This window comes from Myxocyprinus asiaticus, chromosome 1 (assembly GCF_019703515.2).
Source record: "Myxocyprinus asiaticus isolate MX2 ecotype Aquarium Trade chromosome 1, UBuf_Myxa_2, whole genome shotgun sequence".
NCBI lineage: Eukaryota > Metazoa > Chordata > Actinopteri > Cypriniformes > Catostomidae > Myxocyprinus > Myxocyprinus asiaticus.
In genome coordinates, this window is record NC_059344.1 from 4,032,383 (window position 1) to 4,053,931 (window position 21,549).

Below are 21,549 nucleotides of genomic sequence, written 5' to 3' on the forward strand. Positions count from 1 at the left end.
GACTAAAATATATTCTATTTTCTATCACTTAAAATAAAGTATGACAAAAGTGTTGTCTTAGTGTCTGTCACCTCAGTAGATAACCAAAGACAAAAGTCAAAAACTGTTAATAACATCAACTTGCAATAATAACATCAGTTGGTATTCAGTATGTATACACAATAAAAGCATATATAGTAATTGGATCACTCTTAGTTTACTACATTTACAAATTTTTCTAAAGTAAATGGCATGTCCACTGGATCCAGACATCAATTAGTAGTGTTTGACAATGGGGCTAAAGCCCACCCCCTACCTCACCCCCAACACCCGTACTTCAGGCCTTTGTTTTGTGGGACAAGAAACACTAGCTTCATACCATGCTACCCACATTTGGTTTTCAATCATTGAAAATTGGTAAAACTGAACAATTTTCAACCTAGTCTCATAGAATGAACGTTACTAAAACAAAATTTTTACAAACTGTGTTTTAAGTGCCACACTTTATATTTCGCTACAGTTTCCTGTTGAACTTAACTCTAAGGACGCTACAACAGCTATGCATTTTATTCACTTTCACACAAATCATGGCTACAACAACTGATTATGACTTTAAAAACACTTTTTAAAAGATGAAAGTTTCATAGAAGCATTATGAAATTATGTGTTTGCTTCAGAAAATGTGCTTTTCACGTCGCATTTGCTTTTAGGGCACTATTGGTTAGGTTTAGGTTAAAATTTTAGGTTAGAGTGGCATGTTTTACTCATTGAAAACTCCATCTAATTCACCTTAAAAACATTGTCTGATTATGACACTATTTCACTTGATTTTGTTGCCCCCCACTGAAAGAAAGTGCAGCAAAACGTGTAATGAACAATGTAATTTTGTTTTGCTAACATTTTGCCACAGTAACGTAATGTTCATGAGATCAGGCTGACAATTGTTTTTTTCTTTTTCATATGGAGTGACACTGAGAGCCACATATCTGTGGGCTTTAACCATAAAGGGCCTTAAAAATAAAGATACGAAAAGGAAAGTGTGTTTTGAATCAGAATCAAAAAGGATATTAATACATACTGGTGTTATAAGCACTCAGCTTTGGAAAAAAACAACACAAAAAAAAGTGTTTTTTTCCATTTTTCGACTCACCATTGGCATATAATGCAATAAGAGGTGCTGAATCAACTGATTTTAGTAACAGACTTACCAGTCTCTGTTTAAAAATAAAATAATAATGCTGCCAACTTTCCACGGTTATTTTTTTTACCAATAGTTTTGCTCAAAAATTATAACTGGAAATTTTCATTGTGACCCCTCTCTGTAAAATAATGCATTACTCTGTGGCATATCTATATCTATGGCATTTATCATAATTTCTGTTGATCTTTCTTCAGAAAATGTTTTAACAAAATCTAACATTTCTGGGAGGGAAGTTTCTGAAATTTGGTTGGACATGGAATAATCCTGAGTGCATATTTCATTACCAATTTTTTTTTTCTTCAGTAAATGGCATGTCCACTGGATCTAAACTGTGATAGTGTACATGAGATATAAATGTAAGAATAACAACGGCTCTAACAGTAAAGACAGCTTGTTGGACCCTGTCTGTCCTGCTGCGGCTAGTATCAGGGAAGTTCATCTCTCTGCCTCGATAAAATCCATAACCTGCTCATCATGACGTTCCAGGCCTATGATGTCAATTGTTCATGACAAATAAATCTAGTGCCTTGAGCAAAACTGTATTAAATTTCCAACTCCTGGAAAAGTCACACTGAGCCAGCCAGAATTCTGCAGAATTTTCACGAAAGCTTTTGCTTCTCATTTATTATTGTTTTTGAGTTTGGGAGAACCTGATGTATGAGAAGTGTGGGTTTGTGGAGTCATACTAACGTGATTTTTTGAAGCAGCGTGGGATGTCGCAGTACTCCCAGGAAATAGCTCTGTCCGTCATTGTGTAGCACCACGGCAGTTTATCGTGATCTGGATTCCTGCCAAATTAAGTCATACAAACTGACATTGATACATTCTAAACAGCATCGCAAAGACAACTTCAAAGTTTCCTTACAAATCAAAATAATCAAAAATATGACATAACAACATATAGTCTCTTTTACCTTTGATAAATCACCGTAATGCACAGCCTCAAGTGGCTTGATGCTATTATAAGATGGCAGCAACATCAATGTGATCAGATACACCAATTTTCAAATAAAAAGTTACATTTAATAATCATAGCAATCGTAATAGACAAATCTTCCACCATATAATATGCTCAATTAGTGTAACTGTAGCCTGCAACCTTCTTGGCCAATAAACATGACATCTGACTCTGAATCTAATAATAATAAAGTAGTAGTAAACAGCAGGAAAGTAAAGTAATAGTAAAGAAACATATGACAAAGAATATGACAAGCATGATAAAAATGAGTAAGCATTCACCTGCAGAATGAGTGTTCTCCGAGCCCCCTGAGGGATGCGCTGTCTACTGTATCTACTGTCAGTTCATTGAAGAGCAAATCAGAGTTCCAGGGCAGGCAGGATGATCCAGACACTGTGGCTTTGGCAATACCGCGGTACTGTACACCTGAATCATGGTAACACTGCTCTTCTGGCTCTGACCACACACACACAGAAATAATTTGAAATAATTTAATTAGAAAAATAAAACATAACGAAATGTACCGTAGATTTGTAAGTAGTATCTAAATGTAAGGAAGCACAGTTAAAATGAAATAAAATTAAAAGAAATGCATTTCACTCCTTTAAGTGTAGTTTTGACTTATACATTCATGTATAAGTCCTCTTTATGTTATAACGATAAAGAAATTCTTAATAATAAAAATAATAAAAAAGTTAAATCTAAAGGGAATATGTATACTCCAGGCATTCATCACTCATATTTTAAAATAATTTCATTATAATTTTTTTAACCCTTGTGCGTCAATAAAATAAAGTTGTCCACGTCAAAAAAATGCCATAAAAATATAATATATTAATATTATTTTCTACTTTCAATGAGTTAATTTTTTTAACCAACATCAATCCTGATCATAACTAACAAATATTCATTCATTTTCAGGATTTTACCGCTTTAAATGCCAGTTTGTTTATATAATGCCACTGTAGTTTTTTTACACACACACACACACACACACACACACACACACACACACACACACACACACACACACACATTTCTCAGTACACACATACAAAACACACTCTGACATCCATACCAACACACCCACAAAATTTTAGCTGCATCCTTTATTCAGTTGGCCTGCAGTGCTCTATAATACAGCAAACAGAAAATAGGAAAAAAGCACGTATTTGCTCCATAGGCTAAACATGAGAAAAATGGCGCCATCTGGTGGAAAATATTAAAAATTTGCATTTTGAAGCCAGGGCTCCAGAATGAAAGCATAATATCATAGAATTCATGATTTTATGCTTTAATGGCACTAATATCAAATATTGCAGTTTTAATGGGTTTCAATGGGGACATTTTTGTCCTTAAGGTCCTGAGTGTAACTATTTTGTGTACACAGTGTATTACAGATGTATTATAGGAGGTTGAAATATCAAAATTCTCCCAAAAATATACACCTTTGGCAAAATTTATGCCATTAGCATTAACACAGCCAAAATGATCGAAAAAACAAAAATGAAAAAGACAAAAATGTCCTGAAGGGCGCACAAGTGTTTAATGCATGCTCGATACTTGGAAGCACATGTAACTTAACTGTCCTCAGCAAGAGGTCATAATGTTAAACTGCCAAACAAAGTGTTTAAAAATTAAACAAATTCTTAAATATCAAATGAAAGGTAGGGTTCTGTAAGATTTCAAACAATATATAAAGTAAACTTTAAATTATATTTTACATTAAACACTATCTATCAAATCTGTGTCCTCACTTTGAGACAACTCTGTCAGATTTTTTCATAATCCTAAATAAATCAGAGAATGTCATGGTCAGCTATAACTCTGAGTACCCCTTCCCCACTTCCTGCTCATGGTGGATGCAACAGTCTGGTCTGGTAAGTCTTTTTATATAAAAAGCCAGATCTTTTTTATATTTTAAACATGTTTAAGTCTCTGCAGTTACAGCTTCAACATGTCAAATTCGTCATCACATTGTGATAATTTCTGTTAGGATTTTTTTTTTTTTTTGGCATTTTAGTTTGTTATAGAGGCAGCTTCAACTGAGTAAAAAAAAAAAAAAATATGGCTCCAGTGTACAACACATGGTTATTATCGTCCTGGTAACCTCCGTTCTCTGATGGAGGAACGAGATGTTGTGTCGATGTAGTGACACTAGGGGTCACTCTTGGGAGCCCCAAACACCTCTGCTTTTTTTGAAAAAAGGCCAATGAGAATTGGCGAGAGGAATTTGCATGCCACTCCCCCGGACATATGGGTATAAAAGGAGCTGGTATGCAACCACTCATTCAGGTTTTGTGCTGAGGAGCCGAGACCAGGTCCCGGCCATTTCAGCGGGTAGTTCAGCATTGTGGCAAGAGGGACACAACATCTCGTTCCCACCATCAGGAAACGGAGGTTACGAAAGTAACCAGGACGTTCCCTATCTGTCACTCACTCGACGTTGTGTCGTTGTAGTGACACTAGGGGTCCCTATACAGAATGCCACAACTAGCTGAACTGTGTTGCGTGAACTGGCGGTGTGTGACGGGCAGACTGCTGTGTGCCTCGTAGCCAGTGCATCAGGCCATCACGTAACCTCCCCCAACGCTCTTATGAGCATCGAACGGTCCATCAGCAACAAGTCGACTGCCCAACTATAGGGACAGGCTAGCCCAGCCGAGGCCTCTTTTCCCTCTCTTTTCCCCCCCAAAAAAGTGTAATTTGTTAACTGACTGGGAGCCATAAGTGTCTGCGTTGGGGGGTGTCCCTCCCAAGGGGAAGACACTGTGGAGACCACACCCCACCCAAAAAGAGGGGGGGGAGTATTTTGAGTGGAATACGTCACATGGTCTTACCGAGTCTTGTCAGAAGTATATCATGTGGAGAGGTCCCATGGTAGGTCCTACCCGAAGGGGGAGGAGTTTCTACAGAGCATGGCGACCGGGGGCAGAGGAGCCTCTGCCCAAGGAAGATGCAGTTTTCCGTCAGGGAAACAATTTTTGCGGAAGATATCACATGGGGTCGCCTTTGGGGAACCAGCACATGTGGAGCACCTACCTCAGTACAGGGGCTCATTAGCGCACGTACTGGTCTGGTCAGTGAGTTTCTCTGCAAACTCAGCTGCCAGAGGGCTAAGGAGGAAAGTCATCCAGGGATCACAGTCTTTGAACACGACTGGGAGTCAAGAGCGCACGTCTTCACCTCAAGAAGGGGAAAGGTGCTATGCACAAATGGTACACCTGGCCAGTTGTCCCGGAACTTACCTGCTCGTGCCTGCCAATACACGGGACGAGACTGTCTCAACCCGGAGATTGTAGAACCTTGCAAAGGTGTTGGGTGTTGCCCAGCCCGCTGCTCTGCAGATGTCTGCCAAAGAGGCACCACTGGCCAGGGCCCAGGAGGCCACCACACTCCTGGTGGAGTGGGCTCATAACCCCGCAGGAGGTGGCACGTCCTGAGCCTGATATGCCATCGTGATGGCGTCGAAGACCCAGTGGGTGACCCTCTGTTTGGAGACGGTGCTTCCTTTCCGCTGTCCACAAAAGCAAACAAAGAGCTGCTCGGAGCTTCAAAGGCTCTTCGTGCGATCCAAATAGATGCGTAAAGCTCGCACCGGACACAGCAATGCCAAGGCTGGGTCTGCCTCCTCCTGGGGCAGCACTTGCAGGTTCACCACCTGATCCCTAAAAGGAGTCGTGGGAACCTTGGGCCATAGCCCGGTCGGGGTCTCAGGATCACATGAGAGTAACCCGGACAGAACTCCAGGCACGATTCGCTGACAGAGAATGCCTGCAGGTCCCCTACCCTTTTGATGGAAGTGAGCGCAGTCAGGAGGACAGTTTTCAAAGAGAGTGCCTTAAGCTCAGCTGACTTCAAGGACTCAAAGGGAGCTCCCTGTAGACTCCGAAGGACTACAGAGAGGTCCCATGAGGGGATGAGGCACGGTCTGGAGGGATTCAACCTCCTAGCACCTCTCAGGAACCTGATGATCAAGTCATGCTTCCCCAAATACTTACCATCTACTGCATCGTGATGCGCTGAAATAGCAGCTACATACACCTTCAGGGTGGAGGGGGACAGCCGCCCCTCCAGCCTCTCCTGCAGGAAGGAAAGCACTGATCTGACTGCGCATCTCTAGGGGTCTTCGCGTCGGGAAGAACACCACTTAGGGAACAGACGCCACTTCAAGGCATACAGGCGCCTCGTAGAGGGAGCTCTAGCCTGAGTGATTGTATCTACCACCGCTGGTGGTAGGCCACTTAGGTCTTCCACATCCCATCCAGGGGCCAGACATGGAGATTCCAGAGGTCTGGTCGCGGGTACCAGATGGTACCCTTGCCCTGAGAAAGAAGGTCCTTCCTCAGGGGAATTCGCCCGGGAGGAATGTCGTGAGGAGCGTGAGATCCAAGAACCACGTCTGTGTGGGCCAGTAGGGTGCTACTAGGATGACCTGCTCCTCATCCTCCCTGACCTTGCACAGGGTCTGTGCAAGTAGGCTCACTGGGGGAAATGCGTATTTGTATAGTCCAGGGGGCCAGCTGTGTGCCAGCGCATCTATCCCGAGGGGTGCCTCGGTCAGGGCATACCAAAGCGGGCAGTGGGAGGATTCCCAGGAAGCAAACAGGTCTACCTGTGCTCGACCAAATTGACTCCAAATCAGCTGGACCACCTGAGGGTGGAGTCTCCACTCTCCCCTGAGGGTAACCTGATGTAACAACGCATCCACTGCGGTGTTGAGGTCACCCGGGATGTGAGTGGCTCATAGTGACTTGAGGCGCTGCTGACTCCAGAGGAGGAGACGGCGGGCAAGTTGTGACATGCAATGGGAGCATAGACCGCCTTGGCGGTTGATGTAAGCTACCGGTGCTGTGTTGTCTGTCCAGACCAACACGTGCTTGCCCTGGATCAACGGCCGAAACCTCCACAGGGCGAGCAGTATTGCCAACAACTCTAGGCAGTTGATGTGCCAACGCAGCCGCTGGCCAGTCCAGGAGCTGGCGGCTGTGTGCCCGTTGCATATGGCACGCCAGCCCGTCTTGGAGGCATCTGTTGTAACCACGACGCACCTGGAGACCTGCTCTAGGGGAACCCCTGCCTGTAGAAATGCAAGGTCAGTCCAAGGGCTGAAGAGGCGGCGACAGATCGGTGTGATGGCCACGCGATGTGTTCCGCGGCGCTATGCCCATCTCGGGACTTGAATCTGAAGCCAGTGCTGAAGCGGTCACACATGCACCAACCCGAGCAGTGTGGCCACCGCTGAGGATGCCATATGCCCCAGGAGCCTCTAAAAAAGTTTCAGTGGAACCGCTGTTCTCCATCTGAACGCCTTCAGACAGTTCAGAACTGACAGTGCGCACTCGTTCGTGAGGCGCGCTGTCATCGAGACTCCAAACTGAGAAAAGAGATGCCCTGAACTGGGGAGAGTTTGCTCTTTTCCCAGTTGACCTGAAGCCCCAGTCGGCTGAGGTGCCGGAGCATGAGGTCCCTGTGTGCGCACAGCAACTCTCGAGAGTGAGCTAGGATTAGACGTGAAAGTACGCATCCTTCAGATCTACCGCCGCGAACCAATCTTGATGCCGGACGCTCGCTAGAATGCGTTTTTGCATCAGCATCTTGAACGGGAGTCTGTGCAAAGCCTGGCTCAGTACTCACAGGTCCAGGGTTGGTCGCAACTCACCGCCTTTCTTCGGTACAGTGAAGTAAGGGCTGTAGAACCCCTTCTTCATCTCAACTGGAGGGACAGGCTCTATCGTGTCCTTGCGCAGAAGGGTAGTGATCTCCGCACGCAAAGTAGCAGCTCGCCCTTCACCGAGGTGAAGCGGACGCTGCTGAACATTGGTGGGTGCCTGGCTCTCCTCGCCCCTGGGTTGCCTGTCTCGGGGGCGCTTCGAAGCCTTCCTCGGGTTCTAAGCGGCCGGCTGCAAGACGGGTGGCGTCTGCTTCCTGCGGAGGGCTCCATGCCAGAGCCGGGCCATGGGGGCAGAGCCAGTGTTGTTGCTGCAGGAGGACCCCCTTGGCGACAAGCAGACAGGGTGTGGGGTCTTAAGCCGTGCCGGGGCAGGATATGTTGTAAAACCTCAGTCTGCTTCTTCACCGCCGAGTACTACTGGGCAAAGTCCTTGACGGCATCGCCAAACAGGCCAACCTGGGAAATGGGGGTGTCAAGGAACCGTGCCTTGTCCGCCTCTCCCATCTCGACCAAGTTGAGCCAAAGGTGGCGCTCCTGGACCACCAGGGTGAACATCGCCTGCCCGAGAGACCGCGCCATGACCTTCGTTGCCCGGAGAGCGAGGTCGGTTGCTGAGTGCAGTTCCTGCATCAATCCCGGGTCAGAACTACCCTCGTGCAGTTCTTTTATATAATTATAATTATCAATATATAGTTGTAAATCTTAATATATATTTATAATTCAGAATATGTAAATGTAAATCTGAATAATTATAACTTATTGATGATCCTTTATGTTTAATGATATTTCCATATTTCCCCATTATTTATTTATATGCAGCTGCATACAAAATCAATTGATTATATAAATTCAGTAATCATATTAAAATATATCATTGTGTGCTATTTGTATAATCAAACCCTGTTTGTCTGATTTCATTGTATTTAATAAATTAACTTTTATTTTATGGACCATGACAGAAGTGTGTGTGTGTGTGTGTGTGTGTGTGTGTGTACTCACTGATGTTGCAGTACTGTCCAGTATATCCTTGTGTGCACCCACACACCTCTTCCCCAGTGGCTTCTATCATTCTACACACTCCGTCATTTTCACAGCGATTACTTGAGCACACTGCGCATGCACACACACACACACACACACACACACATAGAGAGAAAGAACAATGTTCACAAGGAAAAGCAGCATCAGGTATCAGGGGTTTAGTTTCAGGTGAGATGTACAATACCTGTGTAGTGTGCACGCGTGCACGTAACCCCTCCAGCAAGGCACGTGCACAGCTCGACATTCCGCAGGTAGATTCGTCCCCATGATTGTCCGATGTCATAGTATTTAAGATGCAGCAGTTCATAACACTTCTCTACAATATAAACCACAGAACAGAAACTCTTCACTTAGACTTTCGAATCATGAACCAAGCAGATCAGACCTGGAGAAATAGGTACCACCCATATCAAATGACACAGACAAAAGCATACAGAAGACCTTTTCATTAGATAAAAGAGAGCCACATCTGAATGGAGACAACATACGATGGTATGCTTGACAATAGAAAAAGAAAGCTCTAACAAACACATTTGTGTTTTCTATAACAGTAAGGACATTATATTGACTGTTATTTTTTTCGAAACTAAGCAAATTTTATTTTCTATATTTCTAAACCTAACCCTCACACAAACCTTTCTGCATTTTACATCTTGACACTTAGTCCCCACAATGTAGACAAAACCTGACGCACACAAACTTAGCTAACTAACATTAAGCCAATTCTTGCAAAATGAGTACAGACTAACCCTAACTAAACACTACAATAAATGTTCTAACATTATTTACTTAATTTAAGAATTGTTTTTAACTAAGGATGTCCCAAAGGGAGGTTTTCTCAGATTAAGGTCACTTTTTGTCACAAAATTTTCAAATTATAGCTTAGTAAAACCCACTATAGCCACTGTCTACATAGTTAGCTAACGTCTTGGGCAGCATCCAAACTAGAATGGAACCTTGTAAGTGACCTAAATGCTCCATATGGGTGATATAACTAAATCAACGTTCATCCATGTGCCCAAAATAGGGCTCGTCACGAGAAGCACAAGAAACTCAACTGACCAGCATGACCACATGAAAACTACGTGACTGTAGCGACATTTTTGCAAAATGACATTATGTGGTTTATAACACGTATTGCAGCAGTTCTGAGGTGAAATGTCCACTGTGTGGCACTAAAAGCAAGTTAAATGTTCTCCCAAACAGATTATGTTTTTTAAGGTTAAAGCTCTATCGAGTTTTAAATAACGAAACTGACATCCCTACCCTAATCCTTAAACCTAAACTTAACCGATAGTGTCAAAGCAAATGTGAGGTAAAAAAACGCAATTGCTGAAGCAACCACGTCATTTTGTGGTGCTTCTATGACACGTTTGTCTCACATGTTGACTCACTTGCTCTGCTGGACTTGTACCTTGGTCTTTTTGCAAGTGTAACGCTCTCTCAACTAAGCTATCACACAACTCAGTCGTTTGAATAAGCTTGTAAAATTAGTTGCTTATGCAATGCAAGTGATAAAAATGATCACCTTTCAAATCATGTGCTATAGTAAAAGTGTTTTAATGTCAGAAGATAGCATTGTGAGAAGAACAGTTTGAAAAGTAAGTATTTATGAACTGATAATGAGCCGTTTTACTCATGATTTGTGTTAAAGTGAATAAAAGTCGTTGTTGTTGTAGCACCTCTAGTGTTGAATTCACCCGGAAACTAACACAATAACATAACATACTACAAGCCACTTAACAAATTTAGCAAAAAATATGTTATAGTAACTAGAGGTAGACCGATATATTGGATTTATCCATCCGCCTCAATGTTCAACGTGTTGCATGTTCAGAAAAGCTTTTCTGCATAGCACTATTGTAACGTGTTATTATTTGGGTTACTGTCAACTTCCTGTCAGCTCAAACCAGTCTGGCCATTCTCCATTGACCCCTGTCATCAACAAGACACTTTTGTCCATAGAACTGCTGCTCATTGGATGTTTTTTGTTTATGGCACCATTTGGAGTAAACTCTAGAGACTGTTGTGTGTGAAAATCCCAGGAGATCAGCAGTTACAGAAATACTCAGTCCAGCCCATCTGGCACCAACAATCATCCATGTGATTATCTAATCAGCCAATCGTGTGGCAGCAGTGCAGTGCATAAAATCATGCAGATACAGGTCAGGAGCTTCAGTTAATGTTCACATCAACCATCAGAATGGGGAAAAAAATTTGATTTTAGTGATTTGGACCGTGGCATGATTGTTGGTGCTAATCTCCTGGGATTTTCACGCACAACAGTCTCTAGAATTGACTCCAAATAGTGCCAGAAACAAAAAACATTCAGTGAGCAACTGCTGAACAACAAATCCATTAATATGGGTTTATATTAATATAACACCTATAATATTTTAATTAATATTTTCAATAATTTCAGATGGAAAAGAAGGTACCAGTATGGTAGAACTTTATTAAAATATCGCCACGGAAAGTGACCCTTTCTAAAGTTCAACACTACTGTACATTAGATGGAAAGTTTTCATTCATATTATCTATTTTAAAAACGATCAGCTATCGGTCTGTTTCCCCACCTTAGTTATTGGTATCGGCAAAGCGCACTACCGGTCGACCTCTAATAGTAACATGATTCTATGAGACCACATTGCGACTAACCATTGTTAACACTCACAATTTATCCTAAAATAGTTTGGCACTAACATGATCCTCTAACAAGCAGAATTTTAATTTAATTTAATTTTTTGTTCAGTTTTAGATTAAATAATCTGAATGAAATATTTATAATTGACATTTGCCTCTGCTCCAATTTCCAACTGGCTCCAATAAAAATTATTACTGAGCACGTGATTATGCATTCTGGGATTGCCTTATCAACAAAGGATACTTGCGAAGCTGCTTCAACATATGGCCAAAACGAAGTATCTTTGAAGACAGTATAGTTAAAGTTAGGAATATCCTGCAAGTCTGGAGCACACTTCTGATTTCACGGACTGCTGTGAAGTCAGACTGATTGCACAGTGAATTCAGCAACAAAACTTCGAAAGTTCTGCTGCTGAAAGCGGCCTGTGTTTATCAAAAATCTAACCACATTCAACGGGTATCCATATTTTATTAACCCTACACCCTAACCCTAAAATTTACCATCAGTGGAGTAAAAATTTAATTTTAGAGCGAAAATGCAACCTACAAATCCTGCAGATTTATTTCCTGGATCCTACAGAACTAGAACCTGTGTCTCGGAGGTTGCTCGTGCAACGTGCTCATGTTATCGTGGCTGAATTGATGGAAAAATGTCTAATGGGAGATAACGCTTTTTAATAATTTTGCAGAATGTGGTTGATTTTAGGGTACATAAACAGAGCAAATTGTTCATGTTTCCCAATGGTAATAAGCAATTGTATATGTGTGTGTGTGTGTGTGTGTCACTCACTCTGTTCACACAGGGCTCCAGTAAAGCCGTCTTGACACACACACTCAAAAGATTGAAGATGAGCACCTGTGCTACACACGCCTCCGTTCAAACATGGGTTCTGCCGGCAGAGGCCCGGATCCCTGCGTGGGGGGAAGAAACCTGAGAGCAAAACAGTGATGTCATAAAAGGGGAGAACAAAACTTGTGAGAGCAAAACTTGCTTATCATCACGAATTCAGGACTGAGTCATTGCAACAGCTGTGTGTGTGAGAGAGAGTTTCATAAAACTGATTTATATACAGAATCTGTTTTCCAAATCATAAACAACGTCTTTGCCAATGCATTCTCTACAATTTCTTAAAGTCACCTGTGCATGAAAATAAACTTCCAGTTTGGACACACTTGACAAAATGTATGCTTTCCACTCCCTTAAAAACCTTTTGATCTAAAGGATTATGTATAAATGCTTAAAATTAGTTTTTGTAGACAAATACAAACTGTGCCAGTTCAAAAATAAAAATAAAATTGTATTCTGATAGTTCTGATTTTTGGTCATTACATACAGTTCTTCCGATAATTATTTAGTTTAATGACTTCACTACTATTCGAAAATGTGGGAAATAGTAGTAATAAAAAAAGAGTAGGCAAGAATACATTTAGGTGTGTGAGCACATGCATTGGCTGTGTGTTTGAATTAGAGCAGACACTCTTGAAAATCCAATCCGTACATCTGCTGTTGTAAACATAGAGGTCTGGAGGACTGCGTCTTACAAACAAAACGTGTTTCGCTTTTGCGTTAATGTAAACACATCCCTCTGAAAAAACAACAATTCTGATAGATGCACACGAATGGGAAACACAATCTTGACCACAGACTTTCCCAACTCTGTAACCGCGACCTCTTGTGTAAGGCAGACATAAACTCCAACTTTACAGAAGACTGTACCAGAAAGACTGTTGACGTGGCAGTTTCGTAGGAGGGTAAAAAGTCGTTTCTCACCATTAAACAGTTGTGTGCCTGGACTGCAGAATCCCCATTGCTGGTCACGGTCAAAGTTGTGTGTAAGAGAACACCTACACAAACAAAACCAACAATACATTGAACAAAACACACACCTGACTTTTTCGAGACTTGCGCAAAGATCAAATGGACAGATAGACACATTCTAATGCAATGTTTCTCAGGTGGTTTATGACTCAAAAAATGCATTGCAGGTCTGCTCTGATAGGGTTACGGACAGCTGGAAAATGCTAAATGTACTGTAAATCCTAAAATAGCCATGTTGCTAGACATAAAATTGTGTTTAGTTAGGATAGCATGATATATAGGGTTTGCAACTTTGGAAAAGGAGGACCAAACGTTGCCTATATCTCTTGTTGACCTCAAAGGCAGGGCATCAAACTCTACAGTATTTTGACATCTGTCACTTCATAGAAGCTAGCAAAATTAGGCAGATGCTAATACAGGTCATACCCTCATCCACGAAGACCATGAACAAAACTATACAAGGTAAAAGAGGCTAACACACACTCTACATTAAAAACGGGTTCACTTGTAGCTGACCGGAAAATGTTTCTGTCAACAAGAACATGGAGCCATCAAAAAAACAATACTTGTACTTTTGTACAATAAACAATTCACTACTTCACTACTTGATGTTCAAAATATAATCCAGGTCTAGAAGCAAAACCTGAAAACCACTGATCTAAAGAGATCATTCTGTATTAAAGCAGCACAGCCTAACACTTAACCTCTAACAAATCCTCCTCCATAGTTATGGAGTGGCAACTCACTCAAGAGTTACTTCATACTGATATTGGCACACGCTTGTTCAGCTTCAGCGTGAGATGACATTAATAACCATGGCACCCCCTTGATCTTTCATCACTGCCCAGATTTTTCCACCTGATAAGACTTGAAACTTCCCCCATTCAGAATGTTAATTACTGTTTATAAAATCGGTGCGTATATTCACCATCACTGCACTTATAATATTATAAAATATTAACAAAAGATCATTAAGACCACAAACAGAGCAGTGGAAGAGGACTGGGGTCACGGCTTATGGAACAGGGCCTGGGGTTAGGGCGGGGAGTAAGTGAATGTTTCTCAAGATGTAGATGGGTTAAGATTGGGATCAGAGGGGTTACATCAGAAATACTTTTGGTTGATGATTCGTGAATTGGGTTGGGCTAGGTTTTCGTTAATATTTGGGATGTGTCAGAATGTGGTTTGAACTGGCTAAGGATCTGGTTGGAGCTGGTTTCGAATCTAGGTTTGGACTAGTAAGGACCTGGCTTTGGGCTGGCTAAGTATCTGTTTTGAGCTAGCTGAGGATCTGAGTTTGGGTTTGGTTATAATTTCAGATTGGGCTGATTACAGATCTGGTTAAGGATCTGGGTTTGGACTGGTAAGGACCTGGCTTTGGGCTGGCTGAGGATTTGGTTTTGGCTGACTAAAGATCTGGGTTTGGGCTAGGTCAGTCTCTAGGTTTGGGCTGGTTGAAGATCTGGGTTTAGTTTTGGTTACACCGTGAAAAGTGGTAACCTACCAAAATGATCACACGGGAAGTCGACATGATGCTTCTGAATGTTCCAGTACTGTGACATTGACCCCATTACGCCAAGTTACAGACAAGAGGCATCTCCTATCTACCGTTAGAAATGTTTGCATTGGTTCAAGTGTGTTTACCTTCTGCTCTGACCTGACTTGTGTTAGCAGTGTGGAAGACCCGGGTTCTCCTCCCACGTTGAAACCAGGAAGTGATCATGTTCGCATAAACAGTATAGTGCCTCTAAGACTAAATTTTTAGTCCACTGATGGTTAAGTTTAGGATTGGGGTTTGGGGGTAGAGTTCCTCTTCACTGTATTACATCATTTACAGCTAAAAACAACTCGCTTTTGGCGCCCCCTCTGTGGGCATTTCACCCGGAAACTGGAGCTTAAGCGTGTCCTTATGTAAAAAAAAAAACTCTTTTGAATTTTGGTAAGCACAGAGTTTAGCTCAAGAAAAGTCAACCTAGTGTTTCTGAATTTACTGTGAGATCAGTCTAAACCTACAATTGTTATCATGAAGCTTCATGTGGTAACATCTAAATTAACTGATTTGATTCCATTAAAGTTGTTTTCCTATTAAAATCATGGTTATGTTTAGGTTTTGGGTGAGGGTTTAAACTTTATTGATAGTTTCAGGAACGGTTTAGTGGTTAAACATAGGAAAAATCTTAAAAACATTATTTATTGGTTCATATATTTTTCTTTATAGTCGTAAGTTTCTGTATAAACCAACTCGTACGATTTCTTACGATTTCGCCATCTCGTACTATTATTATAACTTGTCATGAGATTGGGTTGGTTATGAATCATGTTATGGGTGGAATCAGAAACTGAGTTTGGGCTGGCTTATGATATGCTTTGAGCTGGTTTAGAATCTGGGTTTGAGTTGGGTCAGAATCTGGTCCATCAGAGGATCTGGTTTTTATCAGGTAAAGGATCTAGGCTTGGGCTTGATAAAGATCTGATTTGAGTTGGTTGAGGATCTGGCATTGGGCTGGGTTAGATTCAAGGTCCTGGGCTTGGTACGGGCTGCATTATTGGGGTTAGAGATTGCTTTCCATGCTGGAAAATCCAGATTAAGCTGGTAGCTGTGTTTTGGAACATGGTGGGTGGTTTCTAGCTGGTCATGAGCTGGTCCAAGCTGGTCTTTGGAACATGGTAGATTGTTGACCAGCTAAGGACCAGCTTTGACCAGCTTATTACCAGTTTGGACCAACAAGAAACCAGCTACCATGTTCCAAAACACAGCAACCAGCTTTATCTAGATTTTCCAGCAGGGTTGGCATTATATTTTGGACTAGGCTGGGGTTAAAGTATTAGGGCTGGGATGGGCTCAAGGTCTGGGTTATTATGTAGGTCTGGGGTCAACGTTTAAAGATTATTTATTTGCAATTGTGTAGTGGCAATGATTTTAACCTCTAGCATACTGTACCTAGTAGAATTTGACTTTGATGCCAGCTACAATATGTGAAATCATTGGGTTGGGGGACTGCTACATTTATTTGCATTGTAATGTCATGGCAATCAAGTGTGATTCTGTGTGTTTATGCATGTGTATTAGCACTTACCAGTTCCTACTGGAGCTCATAGGGATACACTGGCCATGAATTGTCCCACCAAAGCGAAACGGAAACTTGCACTCCTTACCATCTGTTGTGAGAACTAAAACACACATTGCATTTACCACAGATTACCACAGTTATGAGAAACAGATCGGCCTAATAAAGCACTCTGTGCAGTGTAAACAGTTCAAGAACAGCTCATACCTTTCTGGATTACTCTGCTGGATGGTCCAGAATCTAATATTTCAATACCAGGTGGCTGCTTGCGCTACAAAACATACAGTAGATAGATAGATAGAGAGAGAGAGAGAGAGAGAGAGATAGATAGAGAGAGAGAGAGAGAGAGAGAGAGAGAGAGAGAGAGAGAGAGAGAGAGATGAAAGCACACCAAAACTATCCTAAATACAAAGTCACTAACCTCCAGCAACTACCTGGGAAACTTACCGATCGAGCACACTGCATACAGTGAAAGAAAATAAGACACGACAGCACCACCAGAAGAGAAACACGACGAGTCAGAACTGGAGAAAACACAGAACAACCCAAGCAAGGCATTTCTGGATGAACTGCTCTCCACATAGCTGCTTGTAGGAAATGTTTCAGCAGGAGTGTTTCTCTCCAGAACACAAGCTGTCCCTAAGAGGTGTCATCTGAAGGATTCCACCATTATATCCCCAGGTGATGGATGCGTAAAACCTCCACAGGTAAAGCCTCTCAAAGGGAGTTCCCACGTGAAAACCTTGTGATTACACCTGTGAGAGTGGTCAGACCAACCCCAGTGGAAAGCCTGTGATGTAATCCTGGTCCTCATGCTTTGATTTCAGGCTTGTTGTCAGTGACAGTGGTATCCACCCACCCGGGATGTTGCGCACAGTTTCACACCTTTTGCGAGAGAGAAACACTGCAATGAGTGGACAGAAAAGCTGAAGCAGGTTTTCACACGCTGCGTCACTTCAATTCTTGAAGAATGCAGTTAATCATTCATAGACCGAAACTTCCTTTAGAGTTCAAGCTGATTGAATGCCAGCCCTCTGCATATGTGTGCTTTGAAGTGGAAAACATGAAAATAAGGGCTATGGTTACTATGAAACAGATCTGTGTGCTGTGATTTCAATAATCTCAAATACGATTTGGTAATTAAGTGTAAATAATAATAATAATAATAATAATAATTACAATAATAATTACGTTATTTAATGTTTTAATCAATAAATAATCATCATCAATATCATCATCATCATAAATTATAATATTCCAAAAATAATTAGTACATTATTTAGTAATGTGATAAATGAAATAATGCTGTATAAAAATGACACCGATCAGCCTCAACATGAAAACCACCTGCCTAATATTGTGTAGGCAAAACAGCACCAACCCGCATCTCAGAATAGCCTTCTGAGGTGATATTCTTCTCACCACAATTGTACAGAGTGGTTATCTGAGTTACCATAGACTTTGTCAGTTCAAACCAGTCTGGCAATTCTCTGCTGGTGCCAGATGGGCTGGTTTGAGTATTTCTGTAATTGCTGATCTCCTGGGATTTTCACACACATCAGTCTCTAGAATTTACTCAGAATGGTGCCAAAAAAAAAAAACAACCATCCATTGAGCAGCGGTTCTGTGGACAGAAATGACTTGTTGATGAGAGAGGTCAACAGAGAATGGCCAGACTGGTTTGAACTGACAAAGTCTACGGTAACTCAGATAACCACTCTGTACAATTGTGGTGAGAAGAATAGAATAGAATGCTATTCTGAGATATGGGTTGATGCTGTTTTGGCGGCACGAGGGGGACCTACACAATATTAGGCAGGTGGTTTTAATGTTGTGGCCGATCGGTATATATTTAATTATAATTATTATTATAGATTAATAATTTATTTATGAGATAAATGAGTTCATATTCATAAATTAATGAATAATAATAAATAGTTTAATAACAAAACTTATTAATGAATTATTTATAAATGAGATAGGGTTTATTTCTAATAGATCTTTGCATAGAGAAATACTAATAATAACAACATCAATAATAATAATAACAATAATAATAAATGGTTTTATAAGAAAAATTATTCATGAATCTTTTGGCATAATACAATATATTGTATGAAATGGCATAATACAATATATTGTATGAAATGGCATAATACAATATATTACTTATGGATCTTTGCATAGAGTAATAATAATAATAACAATAATAATAACAATAACAATAATAATGCAAATCATCATCATCATAAATTATAATATTCTAAAAATTATTTGTAAATTATTTAATAAAGTGATAAGTGAAATAATTAGGTATACAAATTATATTTTCTTATAATAATAATAATAATAATAATAATACATTATATCACAAAAATAATGAATGAATACTTTATTGAGATAAATGAGATAATACAGTATATTACTAATGTATCTTTGCATAGAGTAATAATAATAACAATATCAACAATAATACCTATAATAATCATAATAATCATAACAATAATAATGGTTGTATAACAAAAATAATTAATGAATAATTTATTAATTAGATAAAACAGTATATTACTTATGGAGCTTTGCACTAGTTCACAAGTTCAGAATTTGACCTAAAAGTTAAAAGTTTGAAAAGAAAGAGAAGCTAAATAGAATTATAAATGATATATCAATAATAATAATAATAATAATAATAATAATAATAATAATTATTATTATTATTATTAATAATAATAATAATAATAATGATATCACAAAACATAATTAATTAATAATTTATTAATGAGATTATACAGTATATTACTTATGGATATTTGCATAGACTAATAATAATAATAATAATCATAATAATTAGAATAGGAAAGTTTACCAATACTAAAAGTATTAACAGCTTAAAAATATAGCTCAAATCTCAGATAAAGCACACACACACACACACACACACACACACACACACACACACACACAAAATAGCCTGAAGACATTTTCTCTCACTGTATGTGAGGCCACGGTGACACACAGTAGTTATTTGGAAGAGGATCTTCATTCCCAGTATGCAGACAGCACGCTCCCTCAGTCTGTGATAAGAATAGCACTCTTTCTCAGGCAGACAAAGATGTGTAAATTAGTAAATAAAACAATAAAATTATTTTGAATTAAAGCCTACAACCTGGTCTTTGTCTATGGTGTCTGCTGGCATAATTTTGTTGTCTGCCAAGCACAGGTTAGAAGAAAAAAAAAAAGAAACATAGGATTAAAAAAAGACATCACTGAAAGACAATCTTAGACCCACTCACTGGCTCTATTATGGGTCAGATCTACTATTTGGATCAAAGGTCACATAACCTGAACTCAGTACTATAAGAGTAGTTGGGTCATTCTTTGATAAAGATTTGGAATTTTGGAAAATAATTTTCAAAGTAGATTTCTGTAAGATATAAACACTATAGGAATAAACGTAAATTACCTCAGGCATGGTATGGCCAGTAGGAGCACCTGGACTTTTGTGGGCTGGTCCCGAGACAGACTCCTTATGTTAAAATGAGCGGGAGACATTAGAACACCCAATATGACGGTGCAGAAAATGAAGTCCCGCCTTACAGGTTAAAGAGCCAATCACCTTTTAGATTCAGTTTTCGCCTGTCAGTCGACTCTAGAAGTCAACATTGTTGTCAGATTTAACTGCTGATTTAAAATATGTTCCTTGATCGTAATCCTGACCAATGTAAACTTGGAGATTTCAGTATTTCCCAATCCAAGTAAAGAGAAGCTGTACTTTTATGCCACTTGCATTCACAGAAAATTGCTGCCTGGGAGAGTTCCTCAGAGTGGACTGACTTGCCAAGGACTTTGATCATATTAAAGAGCACATGGGGAAGGCTCTATAGATGAGAAGGACTCAGAGACCCTTGATATTAAAAAGCTACGTATTTCTCAGTAACACATTATGACAACTTTGATTAAAAAACATTAACTGATATTAGCAGAAAATCAAAATGAGCTGATTAGAACTCTTTAATAGCTTGCTGACTGGTCAGTGCAGTTTACAGTTAAGGCTTTTGATTGGTCAGTCTTGGATGAAAATTATGTGGATGCATCTGTATTTGTAGGCCTAGTGCAAAAGCCATAGTTTCCTTAGAGTGCCTTCAAAAATGGCTGGGTTAAAAATAACTCTAAAGTTCACTCTAAATTTTGCTGGGTTATTTTTTTTAACCCAGAATGCTGGATTGAGTCTGATAAATCATGTTGTTGGGTTATTTATTCAGTGTTGTACCATTTTTAAGCAAACTGTGCTGGGTTAGTTTAACCCAACACATGTTCTGTCCAATATGTAACCAGCAAGGGGGTGCCAATTGGGTTATTTTTAAACCAGACATTTAACTGTTGTAAATCTCACAACAAGAGCTTCTTTAAAAGCAGAGGACTGTCTGTCTGGTTGACATGTATTTTATATTGGCGCCATCTAGCATACAATAGACGCACGTGCGCTTTAGTAGTAGCCTAATGGTTTCACTTATTTTCATTCATTCATTCATTCACTGCAGACAGTCTGACAGACAGAAAGATTGATAGACAGACAGATAAAGTTTCAGTTTTTCATAGTTAAAGTGGGTCTTTCCTGAGAATTAACGGCACATTTCAAGTCAAAACTACCCGGAAACCGATTTTGATGAAGATTAAAGTCTTTCCCGCCTGTTTCCTCCGTATTATCCTGGTGGGGAAATTCCATCTCACTGTTATTATGCTGGGAATAAACTCCTTGTTGAAATTCCAGAGGAAAGGTGTACCGTAAGCACGAAATCTGTTTGATTTAACAATGTTAGAATTCTGAGGTCCAACATAATGTATAAGGTTTCATAGACCTTAATCACAGCAGCGCCATCTTTGATTTTTTGATGGGAATGACAACGAGGCTGTGAGGGACAGATGTACAGTCTCTTTAATGGGCTGTACTGCAGTCTGAAGTGTTTTTGGATCGTTCCATGGACAAAACATTGATAAAATATCTGTCTAAGAGCATTCAGTATACAAAGAACACCAGACAACATGAGTTGTGGAAAATCAGATGTGATCAAGGAGATTTGTACAGCTTTATACCGTTCATGCCATTGAAGAGATGGTCATTTATCCCTCACAGCCTCGTTGTCATTCCCATTAAAAATCAAAGAT

General features: G+C 40.2%; 1 protein-coding gene across 1 annotated transcript in view; it reads right to left on the reverse strand.

Moving 5' to 3' along the window:
- The window catches only part of LOC127441602 (hepatocyte growth factor activator-like), a 30,267-nt gene extending 12,991 nt beyond the window's left edge, over positions 1-17,276 (reverse strand). Inside the window, exons 1-9 of the mRNA XM_051699201.1 lie at positions 16,831-17,276; positions 16,591-16,654; positions 16,393-16,486; positions 13,268-13,341; positions 12,287-12,427; positions 9,038-9,169; positions 8,812-8,922; positions 2,420-2,594; positions 1,871-1,968 (exon numbers count right to left, since the gene is read on the reverse strand). Of these exons, the coding sequence (XP_051555161.1) occupies positions 1,871-1,968; positions 2,420-2,594; positions 8,812-8,922; positions 9,038-9,169; positions 12,287-12,427; positions 13,268-13,341; positions 16,393-16,486; positions 16,591-16,654; positions 16,831-16,965 (1,024 nt within the window). The 5' untranslated portion in view covers positions 16,966-17,276. The remainder of the gene's footprint in view (positions 1-1,870; positions 1,969-2,419; positions 2,595-8,811; positions 8,923-9,037; positions 9,170-12,286; positions 12,428-13,267; positions 13,342-16,392; positions 16,487-16,590; positions 16,655-16,830) is intronic.
- Positions 17,277-21,549: the final 4,273 nt, after the last annotated feature.